We start from the raw sequence: 21,684 nt of genomic DNA on the forward strand, positions 1-21,684 counted from the left end.
TTAACAGAGAAGAAGGCTGTGTAGGGTCCTGAAAGGTGATTAGAAATTGACTTTCCTCTGCCAAAGGCCCTGAATAGAAGACACCTCTCAAATCAATTACTGAGAAATATTTGGCTTGTTCACGAATTTCAGACAATAGCATGTAAGATTAGGCACCATGGGGTGTAAAGCAACTACAACCTCATATATTATTTGTAAATCTTGAACTAGTCTCCATTTACCATTTGATTTCTTTATACCCCAATTAGGGTGTTGCATGGACTGTTACAGGGAATTAATAGTCCCTGCTCATTTAAATTCTCAATGATGGGTTTTAACCCTTCCTTAACCTCAGGTTTCAGTGGATACCGCTTCTTATGTGAAAATAAGTATCGGTCTTTGAGCTTGACAACTACATATATAGAATTTAGTCCTTGACTCACAGTTTTTCCCTAAGCCAATACTCTAGGATTTACATTTTGTTCAATTCAAGGGAGAGAAAGGGAAGGCTCCATATTCATGAAAACAGAGGCATGGGCCTTGCTCAGTATATCCCTCCCCAAAAGGGGTGAGGAAGACTCTGGTACAATCAGAAACTCGTGTGAAAATAGCACAGAGTAACTCACAACTTACAAAAACATCAAGTAATACTTTTTGGCTCGTCCAGACAGTCCCATTTTGGAAGCAGATCGGGAAGAAAGTAGGCCAAGGGCTTCAGGAAGCACGGAGTAAGTTGCCCCAGTATCTAAAAGGAAATCAACGGATTTGCCCCCACAGTTATTAATGCCTGGGGTTCCTCAGGTGTAATAAAGAAAGGAGCTTGTGTGGGGACCTGCAGGCACATTCAGTCCTGATTGTCATGAGAGTCTGAACCCTGACACCCATGCCTCTGGGGTGGTCTCTTCCAGTGTGGTCCCTTGCGGACCAGACATGGAGCCCAGGGCGTCTTGGATGTCTAAGGGCAATCCCACTTGAGTGCCCCTCCTTTCCACAGTAATAACAAGCCCATGCCTTTTCAGCTAGGCCCCTCTGTGCATTTTTCTCAGGCTGTTTCAGAACGGTCTTCATAGCCATTGTTAGGGCTTCCGCCTGTTCCCTTGTACTTTTCTGCCTTTCTTTCATTTCCTCATTTTCCCTACCATAATAGACTGTCTAAGCCAGTTGTAACAAACTAGGTAAAGACTGATTTGGTCCATACACACATTTTAATAGCTTACAGAGGATATCTGGAGCCAACTGAGTGAGAAATCCATCCTTTAAGATGACTTGTCCCTATTCACTTTGAGGATCAATCTCAATGAATCTGCGAATGGCTTCTCTCAGTCTATCTAGGAATTCACCAGGAACTTCCCTCTCCTCCTGTTCTATTTCTGCTAATTTGCCATAGTTTAAAGGCCAAGCCAGGCTTCAGCAACACGTGAGCCGTGAAATTCCACATGTTCTAACTGGTTTTAGAAAAGGCAGAGGAACCAGAGATTAAATTGCCAACATCCACTGAATCATAAAAAAAGCAAGAAGGTTCCAGAAAAACATGTATTTCTGCTTTATTGAATATGCCAAAGCCTTCGACTGTGTGGATCACAATAAACTGTGGAAAATTCTTCTAGTGATGGGAATACCAGACCACATGACCTGCCTCTTGAGAAACCTGTATGCAGGTCAGGAAGAAACAGTTAGAACTGGACATGGAACGACAGACTGGTTCCCAACAGGAAAAGGAGCACGTCAAGGCCGTATATTGTCACCCTGTTTATTTAACTTATATGCAGAGTACATCATGAGAAATGCGGGGCTGGAATAAGCACAAACTGGAATCAAGATTGCCAGGAGAAACATCAATAACCTCAGATATGCAGATCACACCACCCTTAAGGCAGAAAGTGTAGATGAACTACAAAGCCTCCTGATGAAAGTGAAAGAGGAGAGTGAAAAAGTTGGCTTAAAGCATAACATTCAGAAAACTAACATCAAGGCATCTGGTCCCATCATGTCATGGGAAATAGATGGGGACACAGTGGAAACAGTGTCACACTTTTTGTTTTTCTTGTGGGGGGGGGGGCTCCACAATCACTGCAGATGGTGATTGCAACCATGAAATTAAAAGATGCTTACTCTTGGAAGGAAAATTATGACCAACCTAGATAGCATATTAAAAAGCAGAGACATTACTTTGCCAACAAAGCTCTATCTGGTCAAGGCTATCAGTTTTCCAGTGGTCATGTATGAATGTGAGTGTTGGACTGTGAAGAAAGCTGAGCGCCCAAAAATTTGTGCTTTTGAACTATGGTGTTGGAGAAGACTCTTGAGACTCCCTTGAGCTGCAAGGAGATCCAACCAGTCCATCCTAAAGGAGATCAGTCTTGGGTCTTCTTTGGAAGGACTGATGCTGAGGCTGAAACTCCAATATTTTGGCCACCTCATGTGTAGAGTTGACTCATGGGAACAGACCCTGTTGCTGGGAGGGATTGGGGAGAGGAGGAGGAGGAGGAGACCACAGAGGATGAGATGGCTGGATGGCATCACCGACTCGATGGACATGAGTTTGAGTAAATTCAGGGAGTTGATGATGGACAGGGAGGCCTGGTGTGCTGTGATAAAATGGGTCACAAGGAGTCGGACACGACTGAGCGACTGTACTGAACTGAAATGAAAGGCTTAGCACATGCCTGCCTGAGTCCTTCAAGAACACATCTGACAAAATGACTCTGATCCCATCTTCCTTTTAGCTGTGTTGTAGTCCCAGTCTGGTTCTGTAGTTGGGATCACCTGATTTCCAGTGCAGAGGGCGGTTATCTCCTCCTCCCTCTTCCCTACTGATTCATTAACAAACCATTCATCTCCATAAGCAACCACTTTCCCCAAAACTCGAGTCTTTGACTCGGGAGTCAGGGTTTGCCCCAAGACATACATCACATCCTTCCAAGTAAGGTCATAAAGCAGAGTAACAAGTTTGAAAGCTCTAATATATTTTTCTGGGTCCTCTAAATTGTCTCCCAGATCCTCCTTGATTTTTTTGTATTTCTTGATACTAAAAGGACTTATTAACTCTCATAAACTGATTATTTCTCCTGGTGGGTGCTTCATGAAGAGGCAACAGCTTGTGTGACTGTTCCTCAGTCTCTCTGGCTGCTCTGTGCATATGATCCCAGGGATAGATTGGAGAAACCTGCTTTTCCTTATCTCTTTGTCTCCTGTCCTCCATCTCATCTAGCTAAGTAGGAGGACAAGAGGGAGCTGAAGGTTTCACACCCAAATCTATGCCCTTAGAACCTAAGTCTGGCATATTTCACAGAGAAAAAAAGGGCAACACATATGCTACTTCTACCCATTTTCCCTGTTTTCTACATAACTGGTCTAATTGTAAAACAGTATTATACTTAAGAGACCCTCCAACCGGCCACCATTCACTGGCCTCCAATGGATACTGTGGCAATGCAGTATCACATAGGAAGACCAGGTGTGTCTTCTTTAAGCCCTGGGGATCAAATCTATCCCAGTTTCTCAGGATATAGTTCAAAGTAGTGAGGCTGGAATTCTTAGCTCCCGTCTGTAAGTGAGAAAAAATAAAAACAAAAACCGATCAGCACCCTCTTTCTACCGGAGGCATCTCTGTCTTCTCTACATGGGGGTATAGACAGACTTTACACGAAAGCTTGTCTTTCTTGGTCGGACTTAGTCGGTCCCTTACCGATGCAGGCGACCTACTCGTCCCTCCCGGTTCTACCACCGAAATGGGGTGGAGATGCACGAGGGGTAGACCTGATGGCATCCCTGACTGACGTCCAGCTCCTCACCATTAAAACCTTGCTTGCCTCTGATGCCACCAAGGGTGCAATCAGAGTAACCTTCCAGAATGCCTCCCAGGCTAAACTGCTGGGGGAAACATTCTCGTCACCTGAGTGCTTGGGCATGACCCTGAGTAAATTCCTGACCACAATATGACTGATACGAACATAAAACTGAGATGTTCCTTCCAAGCCTCACCACACCAATATAAGAGCCTCCTAAGTGACATCACACCAGAATAAGAGTCTCCTCTGGTCCACTAAGAGGCACCGTTACCAAAGGGGAGGGGAAAAATCCCTTGTAGTTCCAATGTGAGTAACCTTTAACCACAGGGATGCTCTTGAAGCTAGAGCTCCATCTGTCTTCAAACTGTCCATGCCTAGCAAGGCTAGGCGCTTCCTGACTACCATTCCAAGTTTGGAACCAAAGTCATCACACACAGTAATAGCATAGATCACAAGTCCCTTGACAGTCTATGATCCAACAGATTAGGTTAGTACTTCTAATTCCAAGGAGTTCTGAAATGGTCAAAGAGACCGAAAAGTTTGACTGAAAACGAGAGTTCAGTCCACATGCTCTGCTCGTTTCTGGTGGGTCTCAAAAGGAGCCATGGGTGCCTCTTGGTGTTGGCAGGACTGTATAAATCCCCAACAGGTATCTGCCATAAGCCGTGTGAGGTCGCCACGGAACCACAGAGCAGGGATCCACACGTGCTTTGTGCAGGGCATGTCATTCATTAACACAAGCACACCATAGAGTTAGTAAAGGAGAGCAGAAAACGTGTTCGCTAGGAGAACAAGAAACTAGAGCTCTAAGCATCCTTACCTTGTCCTGAAGAATCCCCCCAAGATGAAAGGTTGTTGCTGAACCATGCAAAGATGCTAGGATTCTTGGTCTCCAGAGGAGAATTCAAACCTGGGCCTGAGACAAGGCTTGATCGCTCAGAGATTTTGTGTAATAAAGTTTATTAAAGTATAAAGGATATTGAGAAAGCTACTGACATAGGCATCAGAAGGGGTCAGAAAGAGTACCCCCCTGCTAGTGTTATCCATGAAGTTATATACTCTCTAGTTCATTATTACAGTGAATCAAAATATTTTCTAGAAGTTGGAAAGACCTCAGTAGACCTACTCCCATAATTTACACCTTAAGATAAAAGGATTAGCCAGGTTTTTTTCCTGAGACTGTCCTCAAGCAGGATACATAATCGTTATATAATCCTAAGGAATGTAGAGGGACAAAAAAAGTTTGTCCTTTCTTCCTCTTTGAGAATTTCAGACCCCTCTCTCCTTGGGGACCCCTGGACTTCTTATCAATCTGCCTAGGAATTGACTCTCTCAACAATATACAACCTACGTACTCCTTTCCCGATTTGGAACCAGTCTGTTGTTCCATGTTCAGTTCTAACTGTTGCTTCTTGACCTGCATACAGATTTTTCAGAAGGCAGGTAAGATGGTCTGGTATTCCATTCTCTGTAAGTTTTCCACAGTTTGTTGTGATCCACAATCAAAGGCTTTTGCATGGTCAATAAAGCAAAAGTAGCTGTATTTCTGGATCTCTTGCTTTTTTTATGATCCAGTGGATGTTGTCAGTTTAATCCCTGGTTCCTCTGCCTTTTCTAAATCCGGTTTGAATATATAGAATTTCATAGTTCATGTACTGTTGAAGACTTGCTTGGAGGAATTACTTTGGTAGCATGTGAGATGAGTGCAACTGTGTGGTAGTTGAACATTCTTTGAAATCGCCTTTCTTTGGAATTACAATCAAACGACGTTTCCATTCCTGTAGCCACTGCTGAGTTTTCCAACTTACCTGGCATATTGAGTGCAGCACTTTCACAGCATCATCTCTTAGGATTTCAAATAGTTCAACTACAATTCCTTCACCTCCACTAGCTTTGCTCGTAGTTATGCTTCTAAAGGCCCCCCTGACTTCACATTTCAGGATGTCTAACCCTAGGTGAGTGATCACACCATGGGAGTTATCTGGATCATTAATATATTTTTTCTATAGTTCTACATATGCTTTCAACCTCTTCTTAATATATTCTGCTTCTGATAGATCCATGTTATTTCTGGCTTTCATTGTGCCCATATTGCATGAAATGTTCCTTCCCTACCTCTAATTTTTTTAGCAGATCTCTGATCTTTCGAATTCTATTGTTTTCCTCTCTTTCTTTGCACTGATCACTTAGAAAGGTTTTTCTTAAATCTCTTCTTGCTATTCTGTGGAACTCTACATTCACAGGTTATGTCTTTCTTTTCTCTTTTGACTTTTGCTTCTCTTCTTTCTTAAATTATTTGCACGGTCTCCTCAGACAACCATTTTGCCTTTTTGCATTTCATTTTCTGGTGGATGGCTTCGATGTGGTACATAGAGATCAAAAAAAAGGATAATTGCATCTAGTTCCATTACTTCACGGCACATACATGCAGAAACAATGAAAACAGTGACAGAATTTATTTTCCTGAGATCCAAAATCACTGCAGAAAATAACTGCAGCTGTGAAAAAAAAAAAAAAGACACTTGCTCCTTGGGGAAAAAAAACTATGAAAAACCTTGACAGCATACAATATAGCAAAGACATTCCTTTATGAGTAAACTTCTGTATAGTCAAAGCTATGGCTTTTTCCAGAAGTCGTGGGTGGATGTGAGAGTTGGGCCAGAAAGGAAGTTGAGTACCAAAGAACGGATGCTTTTGAAATGTGGTGTTGGACAAGACTCCTGAGAGTCCCTTGAACTGCAAGGAAATCCAACCAGTCCATCCTAAAGAAAATCAGTCCTGAATATTCTTTGGAATGACCAATAATGAAGCTGAACCTCCAATACTTTGGCCACCTGATGGGAAGAACTGACTCTTTATAAAAGATCCTGATGCTGGGAAAGATTAAAGGCAGGAGGCAAAGGGGAAGACAAAAGAAAAAATTGTTGGGTGGCATCACCAAAATTGATGAACATGAGTTTGACCAAGCTGTGGGAGTTGGTGATGGACAGGGAGCTATAGCATGCTGCACCCCATGATATAGCAAAGAATTGGTCATGACTGAGAGACTGAACTGAACTGATGTACAAAAGGCAACCAGGGAGCAGGCAGAAGTATTTGGGGAATGAGGAAGGAACAATTCCTGGATAGCTGACAATGATGGCTCGGCAGGCCATTTCTAACTGGAGAAGCTGTAGAGAAGCAACTCTATGCCAGGTGGAGAGAATGGTAACAGAAAGGCAGGGCGACAATGCTGAGATTTCCCAGAGGACAAGATCCCTGTTCTATTAAACTTTATCAATCCTCAATTTTGTTAGATGATTGAAAACATGAGCTTTGTTTTGGAAGTGGTAGAGCAATATTCAGTGGAAGGACTGATGCGGAAGAAGAAGCTCCAACACTTCCACCATCTGATGTGAATAGCCAGCTCATTGGAAGGGACCCTGATGCTGGGAAAGATTGTAGGCATAAGGAGAGGGATCAAAGGGATGAGATGGTGAGATGGCATCGCCGACTCAATGGACATGAGTTTGAGGAAACTACACAAAATAGTGAAAGACAGGGAAGCCTATTCTGTTGCCATACATGTAATCACAAAGAGTCAGACATGATGTAGCAACTGAATAATACCAATGAGAACAGAGGGTCCAGTGAAGCCTCTGGCCCTGGTGGGAGTAGAGAAAGATTTCAATGGAAGGCTAGGCTTCCCATTCTCTGGTGCAGTTCCTTGAATTCTGGGCAAGGAGCACAAGATATTGAATGTGTTACCAAACGTTGTTTTCTAAAAAAGCAAAGAAATGTTTTGTGCAGGAGTGAGAGCTTTGACTGAGTTTGTGCTCTAGATTTTACTGAGGTATGTGGAAGGAAACTGGAGTGGGCTGAGTCTGCACAAACCAGGTGACCAGCTGCTGGATGGTGAGGCATGTGGTAAATATTCTGCACTAAGTGGAAAACGAATCCAGAAAAAGAGCCCCTTCTGGAGTGTACATGCCAACTTATCCCTTTGTTGCAGCAGATCACTTCAATGGTGTTTTGGGGCAAGCAAGAAAAGCACGATGGGTGGTTTGCATTTGTCAATTCCTCTGGATAGTTAGCTGACTCAATGTCTGGTTACTTCACTACATGGTTGGATTCATGCATGGGAAAGAATACTAGATGAGGTCCACATATATTTGGTCGTTAAACAGCAAGCATAGGAAGGTTTCTACGGCAACTGTAGGTAATTTCAACATGAGGGGCCAAATGGAGACAGTTTCATTTCACAGACTGAGATTGGACTGTACAGGTTGCCACAGTTGTTGCTATGACAAGTAGCCATAACAGCTACTTGTTGCTATGCTGGAGATGTGGGAAACTGACAAGTAATCAAAAGCCTTACAGCTCTCTGTGCAGTGCAATTTCAGGCTAGAATTAGTCGGCAAGGAAAGGCTGAGAGGTAAGGCTGGGAAGGGAGTAATCTGAGCTAGCAATCATTAGCTCTTGTGGAGCCCAGAAAACAGAAGCATCGACTCAGTCAGAGCTCTGTGTCATGGTTCAGAAATAGAGGTCATTCAGCTTGAATCAATATTTAGCCTTGGGTATGGCAGCCATAACCTCTAAACAGAAGATTCCCTTCTCCCCGAGTGGGAGGATAATTCATATTTGTTCCAGACTCAGGAACCCAGAAAGCCCTCTCAGTGCCACGTGTTCTCAGCAGGCACACATGCAATCTAGAAGGTGAAATTATCATCATGGTGCCCATTTTCCAGATGAGACAACTGAGGTTAAGGGACTTGATCAAGTTCACACACCTATACACGTGAATTGCCAAGCAAAAACCCAGGGCAACACACCTCAACCTGTGTGTTTTTGCTCCACACACACTGGGAGTGATGGGTAGTGATCTGGCACCAATGCTTAGGCAGAAGCAAGCAATATTCAGGCTTAAATTGAAGAAATTAAGGAAAACCACTAGAACATTCAGCTATGACCTGAATCAAATCCCTTATGATTATATAGTGGAGAATAAAAAGAGATTGAAGGGATTAGGTCGGGTAGCCTGCAGAAATATGGACGGAAGTTTGTAACATTGTACGGGAGGTGGTCAGCAAAAGCATCCCCAAGAAAAACAAACATGAGAAGGAAAAATGGTTGCCTGAGGAGGTCTTAAAAAAAGCTGAGAAAATAAGAGAAGTGAAAGGCAAAAGAGAAAGGAAAAGATATACCTAATGGAATGCAGACCCACAGAGAAAAGTAAGGAGAGATAAGAAAGTCTTCGTAAGTGAACAGTGCAAGAATTAGAGGAAAATAATAGAATTGTAAAGATTATAGAACTCTTCAGTAAAATTGGAGCTACCAGAGGAACACTTCGTGCAAAGTTGGGCACAATAAAAGACAGCAAAGTTAAAGACCTACCAGAAGCAGATGAGATTAAGAGGAGGTGGCAAGAATGCTGAGATGAACTTCACAAAATGGTCCTAAATTCTGGATAGGGATGATGTTTGGGTCACTCTTGTAAAGCCAGATATACTGGAGTATGAATTCAAGTGGGCCTTAGGAAGCATCACTACAAACAAAGCTAGTGGAGGTGATGGAATTCCACCTGAGCTGTTTTAAAACATCCTAAGGAATGAGGCTATAAAATGACTGCATTCAATATGTCAGCAATTTGGGAAAACTCAGCAGTGGCCACAGTGCAGGAATAGGTCAGTTTTCAACCAATTCAAAAGATAGGCAATTCAAAGAATGTTCAACACATCATGCAATTGCACTCATCTCACTTGCTAGCAAGGTAAAGCTCGAAATCCTTCAAGCTAAGGCTCAACAGTACATGAACTGAGAATTTCCAGATGTACAAACGGGTTTGAGGAACCAGAGATCAAATTGCCAACATCCGTTGGATCATAGAGAAAGCAAGGGAATCCCAGAAAAACATTTCTGTCTGCTTCACTGACTATGCTAAAATCTTTCATTGTGTGGACGACAACAAACTATGGAAAATTCTTAAGGAAATGAGAGTACCAGATGACCTTACCTGTCTCCTGAAAAGTCTGCATGTGGGTCAAAAAGTGGCAGTTAGAATCAGATACAGAACAACGGAAAGATTTAAAATTGGGAATGGAGTGTGACAAGGTGTACATTGCCACTCTTGTTATTTAACTTCTCTGTAGGATACCTCATTCGATATGCTGGACTACATAAATCCCAAGCTGGAATCAAGATTGCTGGGAGAAGTATCAACATCCACATATATGAAGATGACACCTCCCTAATGGAAGAAAGCAAAGAACGAAAGAGCCTCTTGATGAGGAGAGGAGATGCAAAAATTGACTTAAAACTCAACATTCAGAAGCAATTCACAAAAAAAATACTAAATATTCATGGTATCCAATCCCACCACTTCAAGGTATATAGATGAGGGAAAAGTGGAAACAGTGGCAGAATGTTTTTATGAGCCCCAAAATCACTATGGACCTTGACTGTAACCACAAAATTAAAACACACTTGCCCCTTGGATGGAAGAGAGGCTATGAAAGATTGGGCGGTGTATTAAAAAGCAGAGAGTCACTTTGCTACAGAGGTCTGTAGTGTCAGAACTATGATTTTTCCAGTAATCATGTGTAGATGTGCTATCTGGACCATAAGAAAGGGTGAATGGCAAAAAGCTGAGCTTTTGAACTGTGGTGCTTCAGCAGATTCTTGAGAGTCCCTTATACAACAAGCAGATCAAACCAGTCAATCTGAAAGGAAATCAACCTCTGACCCCTCCTGTCTCAGTTGAGGCATCTACTGAGGGCCTCCAGGTGGAAAGAACAGATGCTTCCCCTGCAAAAGTGGCTAACGGTGGCAGCTCCACTCAAAGAGTTTGTAGCTCCACCCCTGGAGGAAGCTCAGAAAGGTTGAAGGCTCTGTGTACCCTGGGTCCCCTGATACATGCGTTGCATTCTCCCCAGAAGCACTGGAGGCCAAGGAAGGTGCAATCTGGGCCCTGGAGGAGGGGGATGGCTCAGGGATCCACTGGGGCCATCACTTACCAAGTAGGACTGGAAAGAACAGAGCAGGTGTATGTGGCAGAGAGCTGGTGACTGGTGTGTGGGAACAAGAGGGAACCAGCTCTGCATGAACTACCTCACCGAAACTCCCCTGGAGGAGAAGCCCAGTGATAAGATCATCTGAGATGGGATGAAGAGAGTCTATTTCATTACCCCTTAGAATTCCTCTGAATGAGGAGGTGGTGGAGTTGGTGGGTCATCACGAACACTTTCATGGCCTAGACCATCCCCCAGCTGGTATCCTTGGGGCTGCCTCTCCCCAGGTTCAATGATGTAGTTCTGGAGGAATCTGACAATCATGTGTGCTGCTGGGTCAGGGCCAATGACCATGTAAAGCCAGTCATAGGACCACATGGGCCTGCAAGGATGGCTGATCTGGGACTGTACAGGTGATTTGAGGTGGGTCATTCAAAGAACACCATTGAACGCTGATATATCCGAGCTTCTTTCCTTACTAGGTGATGCCTTGGGGATATAAAACCCTAGGGCAGGTAGCTTGGACTCCCTCACTAGGTGTAGAAGCCTTAAGGAAGGAAGTTGTCAGGCTCAGACCCCAAAGAAGAGCAAAGGGAAAGAGCGAGGGTGGGAAAGAGAGAACTGATGACTTCTGATTTCTTGGGTTCAGTCACTGAAATCTTTGTATTTGCTCTGATTCTTGTGTCCTGGATTCCCAGAATCATTTCAATGAGTCTCCCTTTTCCTTGAAGCCAGTTGGAGTTGGGCTCCTCTCAATTATGATTCAGACTTGGTTCTAGATCATTCCCTCCCAGACACAAACAGAGGCACCCATTTATTTCAGCATCGTTATGAGTGAAACTCTTTATACTTTATTGAGAACAGGGTGTGCAGACCACCAAATCCAGTTCATCAGCATCCTGGGCAGGAGTGCCCTAAGTGTGAGTGAGGGTGTGTTAGGAGTGGCCTTACTGATTCCTGAATCACTCCAACAGTTTACACTGCCTGTGCCAGGCCAATCCTGTCATTTCCTCGATCAAAGACAGAGAAATACTGCCTCAGGAAGACGTCACCCAGGATCCAGGTCTCTGTAGATCTATTCACTGGGTTCTCTCTAAAGCCGATAAAGCAGTTGCCACTAGAATCCTGGGGGAGTCAGACACACACCAGTCAGCCTGAGCCCTTACATGTGACTCCCCCCATTATCCAGACCAGCACCGTTCTTAGTTTTATTTCCCTCTTTTGGTAAGTATCAAGTGGTTTTATGAGCAGCAGGGGATGTGAGAGTTCATCCAAAACCCAAAAGGACCCACACATGTGGCTGCCATGAGGAAGGGTGTGGTGAGTGGAGGACTGGGAGTTGGGGAAACAGTGGAATGATAAACAACAAAGACCTAATGTAGAGAGTAAAGAACTATATTCAATATCCAGTGATAAAACACATGAAAAAGAATAAGAAAAAGAATATATACTTTTTATGTGTGTAACTGAGTCACATTGCTGTGCAGCCGAACTTTAAGTGACACTGAAGGTCAGCCACACTACAGTACAATTTTGAGAAAAGAACAAGTGTGTCCCCTGGTTCTCCTCACTCCCTGTTTCTTTCCTTCTGACTCCTTCTCCTTGTTTTCTCTACCGAGAATGCAGGTCCTCCTTTGGCATCCCCAGAATCCCCACAATCCCTCTGTATTAAAAAAACTATTTTTATTGGATTATAGCTGATTAACAATATTCTGGGTTTCAGGTGGACAATAAACAGACTCAATTGTATGTAGCTATGTATCCTGGTCCCAACGATACCCCTCCCATCCAGGTTGTCATATAACTGAGTGGAGTTGCCTGTGCTACACAGTAGCTCATTGTTGGTTATCCATCTTAAATACAGCAGTGCCCACAAGTTCTTGAAAACTTAACTCAGGAACTCTGGGAAGCCTCCTTCGGCCCACACTCACCCTCTATGGCCACTCTAGGATTGGTTGGGTAACGTACTCTGGTTCCCCATTCCCACTGGTCAGTCAGTAGCCCTCATCACCCCTAGTAAGTCCCCAGTGCCCCAGTGCAGAGCACCTTAGGATGCCATTTGCATGAAATCCAGTGCAGTGTTGCCTAGAACCAAGCAATCCCCCATAGGTCTCTATGAGTTTGTGGTTTTAGAATTCCTGAAATTCTCTCTGGTCTTCAAAGCCTTCTTTGAGCTCATCAGCCTACTATGTACTCACACAGGGTGCTGATATGAAGCCTCCACCCTGTGCCGGGTCTGAGCAGTCACTGTGCGCCCTTTATTCACCTTTGTATTCAACATCCCCAATCCGAGTAGGGGTTGGGTACCCCAACTGACAAAGGGAGCACCTGGTCAGAGCAAGGGGAAGAAGCAGCCGAGATCTAGGGTGACCATGTAATTTATCATCCAAAGCAGGAAAACTTTGAAAAGGGAAGGGAGACTGTTAATTTATGATGGGACATCACACTGGGATTGTCCCGAGCCATTCTCCTTGTAACATGGCCTATTTCAGGGACTGCTAGCGCTGACATTCATGTTCATGCACCTAAGTGTTCAGATTGAACAGAAGTTCTTCTAGGACTGAGGACCTCAGTGTTCCCCTCGCCTTGTGACTCCCACCATGCCAGCATGGTGTGGGGTTTCCACATTTATTTCAGGATGATCAGTGTCCCAGGCGGCCTTTTACTCTCAAGTAGTTGGTTTTTGGGGAAGCACTGGCCCAGTCACAAGGCTCAGAAGCATCTGCAATGGTGTGACATGGCCTGCAGATGGCGCCCTCCTCCCAGCAGCAGCACAAGGGTTCCTGCAAGCTTCAGTTTGAGACCCAACCCTCAGTATTGTCCCCTCACCTTGATAGTGTAGGCTTGAGCTGGAACTGGGTAGTTGATCCCATTGATGGTGAAGTCAACAGAGGGCATGGTATTGACCGTAGAACATGATACATGGTGCTATTAGAGAGAGAGGGAGAGAGGTTGGCCCTGGAGATCCTTGATGTGTGTGGAGACTGGGAGTGAACCTGGGGCATTACCATTCACCTTGGTGGCGCCGATGAGCCTCAGGATGTTATCGATCAGTCTTCCTGGGCCAAGGATCAGTGATGTCCCGGTGTCCACAAAGGCCTCACAGCCATCATTACAAGCAACAACCCGTCTGTTAATGGAGATGCTGACAGACAGTGGAACAAAGCAGGCATCGCGGTCACTCTGTGTCTCCCCAGAGCTGCCCCCTTCCCGACTGTCTCCTAAACAGCCCTTTGTCTCTTGCCCTGACTCTCTTCATCTGCTCTCGACATGGCACCTCCCTTCACATCCTTGAATTCAGTACTTGAATACACCAGGATCTTTTGTAGCTTGACACAAGCTGCTTTTCCTTCCTAGAAGTGTCCCCTCCCCTTTGACTAGCAAATTTCTTCTCATCTTCCAGATTCCAGCTTAACTGTATCGCTTTCAAGGAAGACTTTCCCCCGGTGTTTATCAGTCTCCTCTCTTGGTCACTCTCTGTAGACCCTTCCTCACGTCTAGCATGTACCAAACTCAATTCACGAAGTGTGTGTGTCATTTCATTGCATCTGCCTTCTTAGATGTGAGGGCGAGATTTATTCTCATTGTCTCCCTAAAGTGCCTGGCACACAGTGGATGCCCAGTGTGTGTCTGTTCAATGAGTGAATGAAGACTCTGAAAATAATGAGAAACATCCAGAGAGCTGTATCTGGTGGGGAACAAATAATGGGTCAAACACAGAGTGAAGATGGAGATTTGCAAGGGCAGCAGATTCTCATAGAAGGGGGAGACAGAGGCTCCTCTGGTAGATGGTGTCTCCCAGGACTGTTTCTACAGCCAGTTCAGACCCTGAGACCCTGCCCAGGATATACATGACTAGCCCACGGAAACTCCAAAGGACAGGTCAGCTTTTCTCTGAGCGTATCACACAGAATCCTGTCAGTTATTGCCTCTTGTCCTCAGGTCACTCCTGGATTCCACCTTCATGATTCTCTCAGTTATAGCCCCTGCCCCACTCTGTGCCCAGGGATGTGGGGTATATTATTTATTAGTTGCTTTCAGATCTTAAGACTGCAGCCAACCTCTCTCCACCGCTGGGTAGCTTCTTCATAAGGAGACCAGCTGTCCCCATTTGCTCAGGACTTGCCCTGTTTTTAAACTGACATTTATCTGTACTGAGAACTTCCTTGGTCCCAGGTAGCCCTGGACAGTTGGTTATCTGATAACGCTGTCCAGGCTGGTGAAATCCTCCCTGATCCTGTTCACCACATTGTAGAGTCCTCTGACCGTGCTCCCCGCCTAACAGGGTAGCGGGTGCAAGGCTCTCCCAGCTGCACAGACCTCTCTGGACCCTGTGAGGACCATGGTCAGAGCCCTGGTCAGGAGGCCTGGGGATTATGAACCCATGGGCTTTTTGTGTATCTATGTGCTTGTGTGTTTGTATGTATCTCTGTGTGTGCTTCTGTGTCTCTGATTAGCTATGCAACTTTTGCATGTTTATATGTGTCTCTGTGTATGTTTATATGTGTCTGCTTCTGTGTTTCTATGTGTCTGTGGGTCTATCTGTGTCATTGTGGGTGGTGTATATGTTTCTGTGTCTATTTGTCTGAGAATGCATTCTGTGTGTCTGCCTGTGTTCATGTACAGTAGTGGGAGCATCCCTTGGGCTGACCCTCAGAGGGAGATGCTTACCGGTCCATGTGGACACACCATTTGCCCGCTTGGATCAACGGTACCCAGTTGAGCGCTCCCTGGTAGTAGGATTTATCCACCCCACCAAACATCACCACACTGCCCTCCGGCTTGCTTCTGTAGAGAGAAGACAGTGGGGGATCTTTGGAGGACAGTAACAACAGCACTGTCTGAGAGTTTTGCTTCTACACCCATCAAGGCCCTAATAAGATCCCCATCTACAGATTCAGAAATCGACTCTAGGAGCGATTGAGAACCAGACTGAGGTGGTTACTGGCTAATGAGTGGCACAGAGGAGGGTAGAATCTGAGTCAGTTGGCTGCACTGCACCCACTATATCTTCTGAAGATGCCCTGGACCTCCTGTGACCTGAGAGCTCAGACACCCTCAGAGGACAAGGTGCTGAAGCAATTTTGCTTTCCCCTGTCCACTTTGTCATTTTTCAAGAAAATCAAGGCCTGGGAGTCTAAGGGTGTAGAATCAGGTCACCCAGAGTTGGCTCCACTGGCCTGTGACCTCTATTGTCCAAAGGGCCCCACACTCAGAAGGGACTCCACCTCTGCTTTCCGTGTCTTGAAATGCCTAATATTTCATGAAAAAGGGGCCCCACACTTTTGTTTTCTGTCCCACACTTTCATTTTTCAGTGGCTCTTGCAAATTGGGTAGCTGGTCCTGGGCTCGCAGTGAAATGTTAATGAGGAAGGAAAGATACCCACCATCCTTCTCCTTTCTTATCAAATTCATAAGCAAATCCTAATGCCTTTCACTCCAACTTGATTCCTGTTGCCTTCCATTAGTCTTCCTCCTCACTCATCCCCCTAGACCAAGTTACTGATCTTGAGCCCAGGAGCAGGCCTTTGTTCCAATAAAACATTATTTATAAAAGCCAGTGGTGAAGCCAGGCAGGGCCCTGGGGCCATAGTTATCGTGGATTAGATTATCTCTCAGGATACTTCTTTATCAAGTGTTCTACAAATTTCTTACAACTGAAAGCAAATTACAGATCATTTGGAGAAATGGATTGTCCATCTCAGACTTACTTGCTCAGATAGAAGGCAAAAACAGGCTCACAAATGGCTCCTTGATTCTTCAGGTTGTCAAAGATGGAGATGCCTCCAGTGAGAGATATGTTGGGGTAGCTCAAGCCCAAGACGCCATCAAAAGGCTTTCCCTCAAACCAGGAATGCTCCATGCTTAGACCAAATGCCTGGTTAGTACTTACAAAGTCCCCAATCTGTGGGAGAGAAGAATGATCCCACTTACAGATACGTGAAGTAGGGCTAGTACTGGGCTGGGGAGCATTGCCATTTGATCCTCAGAGAAGAATTTAGGCTGGCCTGTGTGTTCTGTGGACCTCAGGCGGTTCGACCAAGCTGAGACGGGAATTTGGGTTCCATTTGTGAGAGGCTGTGAATTTTAAAACATCTGCCCCTCTGGAAAAAAACCACCTGAGTGAGTCAAATTGGCCTTGTGGCTTCTGTACAGGAGGGGCAACCAAGAGTCAGGCCAGGACCCATCGGTGCCCCCTTGTGGACAAAATGAGCCCAGAGCAAGGCAACTAACTCCTTGGCATCACTGTGACCTAATGACAGGAATGGACTGCATCCTCTATAAGGTACTGTGGATTCTGCACCTGTCCAGGAAGACAGAAGCCAAAAACACAATCTTGCTTGCAGGGATCTATGAAATTCCTGCATGGGGATTAACTTTTGGGGATATGTGTGTCTTTGTGTGAGTGTGTATGGTGGGGGACTACTCAAGTACTTTGGGGGAGGCAGGCCATAAGTATGTTGGACTCCCAAAGGCCCCCTAGAGTGAGAACTCATTTATCAGGCCCCCTAACTTCTCAGGCCTTCAGTTTCCCCGTATGGATACCTGAAGCCCTTGACTGCCCCGAGGGTCCCCAGATCAGTTTTATGCTATCCCTAAACACCCCACAGAAACTTCAGTCCTGAAAAGCCAGCCGAGCTCCACTCTTTACCACATGTGTGTCCTCAGCAAGGCCCTTTCTGGCTGCACCTCAGGTTCCTCATATCCCATGAGTTAATCAGAGTAACTGCTGTGTGGGGTTGTTGCAGGACTAAACCAGTTATCACCTGAAAGTGCCTGGAACAGTCTGAGAATATAAAGTGGGTGCTTTTTTTCCCCTCTTCTCACTCACAGCAAAATGAACCTTGAAGTTCCATGGGCAGAGAAGCTGCAAGTCCCCATCTCAAGCCACTCTCTGGGTTAGCTAATCTGGGTGCTCGTGTGTCACCACGGGCACTGACTCCCCAGGGACAGGCTCCTGTGGGTAAGATGGCCAATATCAATGGGAGTTAGGCTAGGAAGGGTCCTGCCAGATGGTCCTGCATCTGTTTTGCAAGCAGTGGTCACTCCATAGCCAGTCCTGACTCAGCATTTGTTACACTCTTACACGAACGGTGTCATGAGCAACAATTCCCTGCATCCTCCCACGACCGTATTCGATGCTGAATCTCCTTTTGGTTGGCCGGAAGGTGGAAGACTCACGATGTCTGAACAAACCTTGTGAAGCTGCAGACCCAAGAGATAAGTGTCATCAGGTGCCAAGAGTGCAAAACAGGATGGCAGGGCAACAGAAAGATGTGCCAGGTACGGGGTGTCTATACTCACAACAGAGTCGCCTGGAGCATAAGATGGAGTGCACCCACAGGTCAGATGAGCCTGTGTCAAAGACAACCTGGAATTTCTGAGGGGGTGTTCCAATGGTGATGTTACCCACATATACTATCTACAGGGAAAAGGAGGTAGTGGGTTAGTGCAGAATTGGCTAACCTCTATTCCCACACTCATGCCTCCCTCTGGATGTCACATATCTCTTGAGATCACTTCCTAACCACCATGCAGCTCACTGACGTTGGTCCCAGAGGTGCCTGCATTTGATATATCTTTCCTGTGCTGCATGGTATGCAGGATATTGACTCTGACCAGGTGTTGAAGTGGTACATCTGCATTGGAAGCACAGAGGCATAACCACTGGACCTCAGGACCACTGGATACCAAGGGAAGTCCTGGTGCCTTCATTTGAGATGCTATTTAGTCTTTTAAAACTCAGCCTTAGCAACCCCTTCTCCAGGTCATCCTTCTTGATCAATCTCAGCCACTCCCTCAAAACTCAGACCACATCCAATCAACACCACACAGGGGACCCTTTCTTTTGACATCTACTTACTAATATGCCTATCTCTCAGGCCAGCATGAGCATTCTTGAAGACAAAATAAGCCCCTTTTCTAATCTAAAAACAGTAAACACAGTGTCAGATACTTATGGCCTTACACGGAATATGGGTTCAGTAACATTTTACGGTTGTGGTTCTTGTTTCTGTGGAAACTGAATTCCTCTGCCTGGGGATTCACAATTGCTTTGCGTTGGTTCTACCAACTGATCAGTGATGGTTCACTCTTCATCTGTAACTGACTGACTCACTTATTTCAGAGGGAACAATCTCCCTCAAACTAATGACACATCTTTGACACAGAAATGGATATTCGCCTGCCACCTGGTAATTGCCAGGCCCAGTCACAAAGACCAACAGTTGAGGGTGATAGTGTGTTCTCCTCTGGGTGAGGTCCCTGTTTTCCAGTGTTTCTGCCTCCTGCAGGAACCCCAACCCCACATCCCACCTGGCACCTCCAGATGAGGCGCAGTGCTAGACTAGAGCACGAGGTGGCGCTGTGGAGCACCATCCTCCCAAAATACTCACATCCTGAATGTTTCTCAGAGGGTAAGTAGTTATATTTGAGCCAGGAGAAGAAGTCAGGTACAGTCTGAAAGCATTTTCTTTTAGGAAGTTGTTCAGCATGTTGTTTTCACTGCGGGTTTTTCTCATGATATTCACCCTCGTTAGAGGTATTCTTTACAGAGCATTTGACAAAGAAAACAAAGACGGAGCTACAATTAGCTGTCAGTGTTCAGGTAAAACTGTCATTGTAATTGCCCTGTGTATTTTCTAATCATTTTTATGAGGCACATTATTATCGGAATTTTATGCATATAGCTTGGCAAAGACATAGGTTTGATTACAGGTTCTGTTCTGCAATCTGGGATAAGCCATATGACTATGGGCTGTCTCAGTCTCCCCCTCAGTAAAATGGTGAAATGTAACAACACAAACCCTCCAAAGAGAATATCTTTGGGATAAGTGAAGTGATGGATATAAGGTACTTGATATATAAAATTCTCGGTAAAGACAGCCATTAGCATTGCTGTTGCCATCCCACTGTATCCTCCTCATCGAACCTCAAGGAAGGAGGTAGAAGGGGGACTCTTATGCTCTTTTACAAGGGAGCCATTTGCAGTGCAAGAGGTTACTGGGTTGGTTGTGATCAGGCTGCTTGTCAGATATAAATCTTTATATCAAACAGTATATCTTTCTCCAAGGTGAAAGAGTAGAGGGATTTGAAGGAAGAATCCAGGAGTTAGGGAACGAGTAAGGATAATGGAGAGGCTCTAGAATGAAGGATGAGTCGAATGAAAAATTAAAAAAAAACAACACAGAGAGAAATACTCTCATAGAGACCTCCAAAGAGATGGAGAGTAAAATGATAGTGATACAGAGAATCAGACATAGGCATATACACATCTAAGTAGACAGAGAACAAAGAGGACTTGTTGAATAAAATGTAGAAAACTGCCATTCCACAGGACCACACCTACATCTGCATAGACTGTGCACTGAACAGTTGTAAGGAGTTGCATTTTCAATAGGTCATGACTGGACTCCAAGAGTTGTGCAACCATGCAAATCTACACCAAGACCCTTGGTATCCCCAGTTCCTAAAGCAAGGTACTTATCAATAAATAAGGGTTGAACTTTAAGACTGTCAGGGAAATATTCAATTCCCATCTAAACCTGATGGGTGGAAGAATAATCAGATGAAAAGAAAAATCCGAGAAAGGAAGATGATGCAGCTTACAGTCCCCATACTTACTTGACTATGCAATCTGAGAAGACCACCAGCCCGAGGAACACCAGCCACTTCATGCTTCTTTCCTGGCTCCAAGTACTCAGGGAAGTTCGGGTTCTTAGCATGCAGTAGTGACCAGGAGTGCCTAGTTATATATGCTCTGACATGCCCTAGTTTTCCCCTTTATGCCACTAATAGATCTGATAAAAACACAAAGCTTTTGATAAAATCTCTACTTTCATCAGTATCCTTGGTGAGTGGACTTTGAAGCTTCTCAGAATACAGAGAATTGAACTGTAATATCTTCCTTGAAGCTTGGCTGGAGAATCTCTCTGATCTGTATGGACATCTAAGGAGAAGGAGAACCTTGCTTACTTGGAGAAAAATCTCCTAAGAACATCATGAAAATGGTAAGTAGGGGTCATACTCTACATTCATGGTTTCAAGTCATCTTCCTAGCCACTTCATGAGATATGCATTGCTGTCTTCATTGGAGAGGAGATTGCTAGGAGGATAAGTTGTCAAATGGCGAAGTGAAGACTTCAGGGACCACCCAAGGACATACTGTTATGCCCGATGTCCAAATCCCCAAGCGGGAAGAGAGAAGGCTTCCAAGACAATGCAACTGGCAAAAAGGGGAAGTTTATTACTGACTCGAGTCAGGACTCCCTGCTGCAACCAACGCAGTGGTGCGGGTCAGAGAGCCCCGAACCCAAGCTGTTACACAAATTTATAGGGTGAGAAGCAGATTGGTTACACGTTTGCAAAGCAATTTCATTGGTCAAAACTTTCACGCGCGTGGGACTTTCCTGGGGGTTTCCGCCCCATTCCTAATTTCCTAATTGGCAAACAGCGGTCAGTATTAAGTGAAAGCTAGTTGGCCCTAACTGGCAAACAGCGGTCAGTGTTAAGCGAAATCTAATTGGTTGTATCCAGGTGGCCTGATAATCTCACTAAGTAGGAAGGCCTACTCCTAATCTAAGCTGCGTTACTTCTGCTCGCCTCACACATACAACTAGCCTTAAGTAGTGGGACTAACGGCAGAGATCAGGGCATCTGTCATGCCAGTCTGCATCAAAGATTTAGGGCAGAGCAGTACTTCCATTGCATGGGTTTCAGTACTGGAAAAAATGTCATATGCAACCACAAGATATTTTATATGATCCAGCAAACATACAAAGAAGAACTGTGTGCTGGTTTCTGGGTTAAAGGCTTCAAAGTCAAAGTTGATCAAGACAAAAGTAGTCTTTATCTTAAGAGAGCCAGCAGTCTAGTTCTCACAAACTCATGGCCCCAGGAGGCAAGAGAAATTATAATAGGACTAGGTG

The 21,684-nt window shown here is 44.9% G+C and overlaps 1 protein-coding gene across 1 annotated transcript; it reads right to left on the bottom strand.

The window, feature by feature from the left end:
• Positions 1–11,731: 11,731 nt before the first annotated feature.
• LOC136169595 (pregnancy-associated glycoprotein 1-like) lies at positions 11,732–20,433 on the bottom strand. The gene is made up of 9 exons (XM_065937443.1): positions 20,381–20,433; positions 19,153–19,303; positions 18,062–18,179; positions 17,844–17,962; positions 16,468–16,661; positions 15,428–15,544; positions 13,772–13,901; positions 13,586–13,684; positions 11,732–11,881 (listed from the first exon to the last, which is right to left on the bottom strand). Exons 1-9 carry the CDS (start codon positions 20,431–20,433, stop codon positions 11,732–11,734), a joined length of 1,131 nt encoding a protein of 376 aa, XP_065793515.1.
• Positions 20,434–21,684: the final 1,251 nt, after the last annotated feature.

Source organism: Muntiacus reevesi, chromosome 5, assembly GCF_963930625.1.
Source record: "Muntiacus reevesi chromosome 5, mMunRee1.1, whole genome shotgun sequence".
Lineage (NCBI taxonomy): Eukaryota > Metazoa > Chordata > Mammalia > Artiodactyla > Cervidae > Muntiacus > Muntiacus reevesi.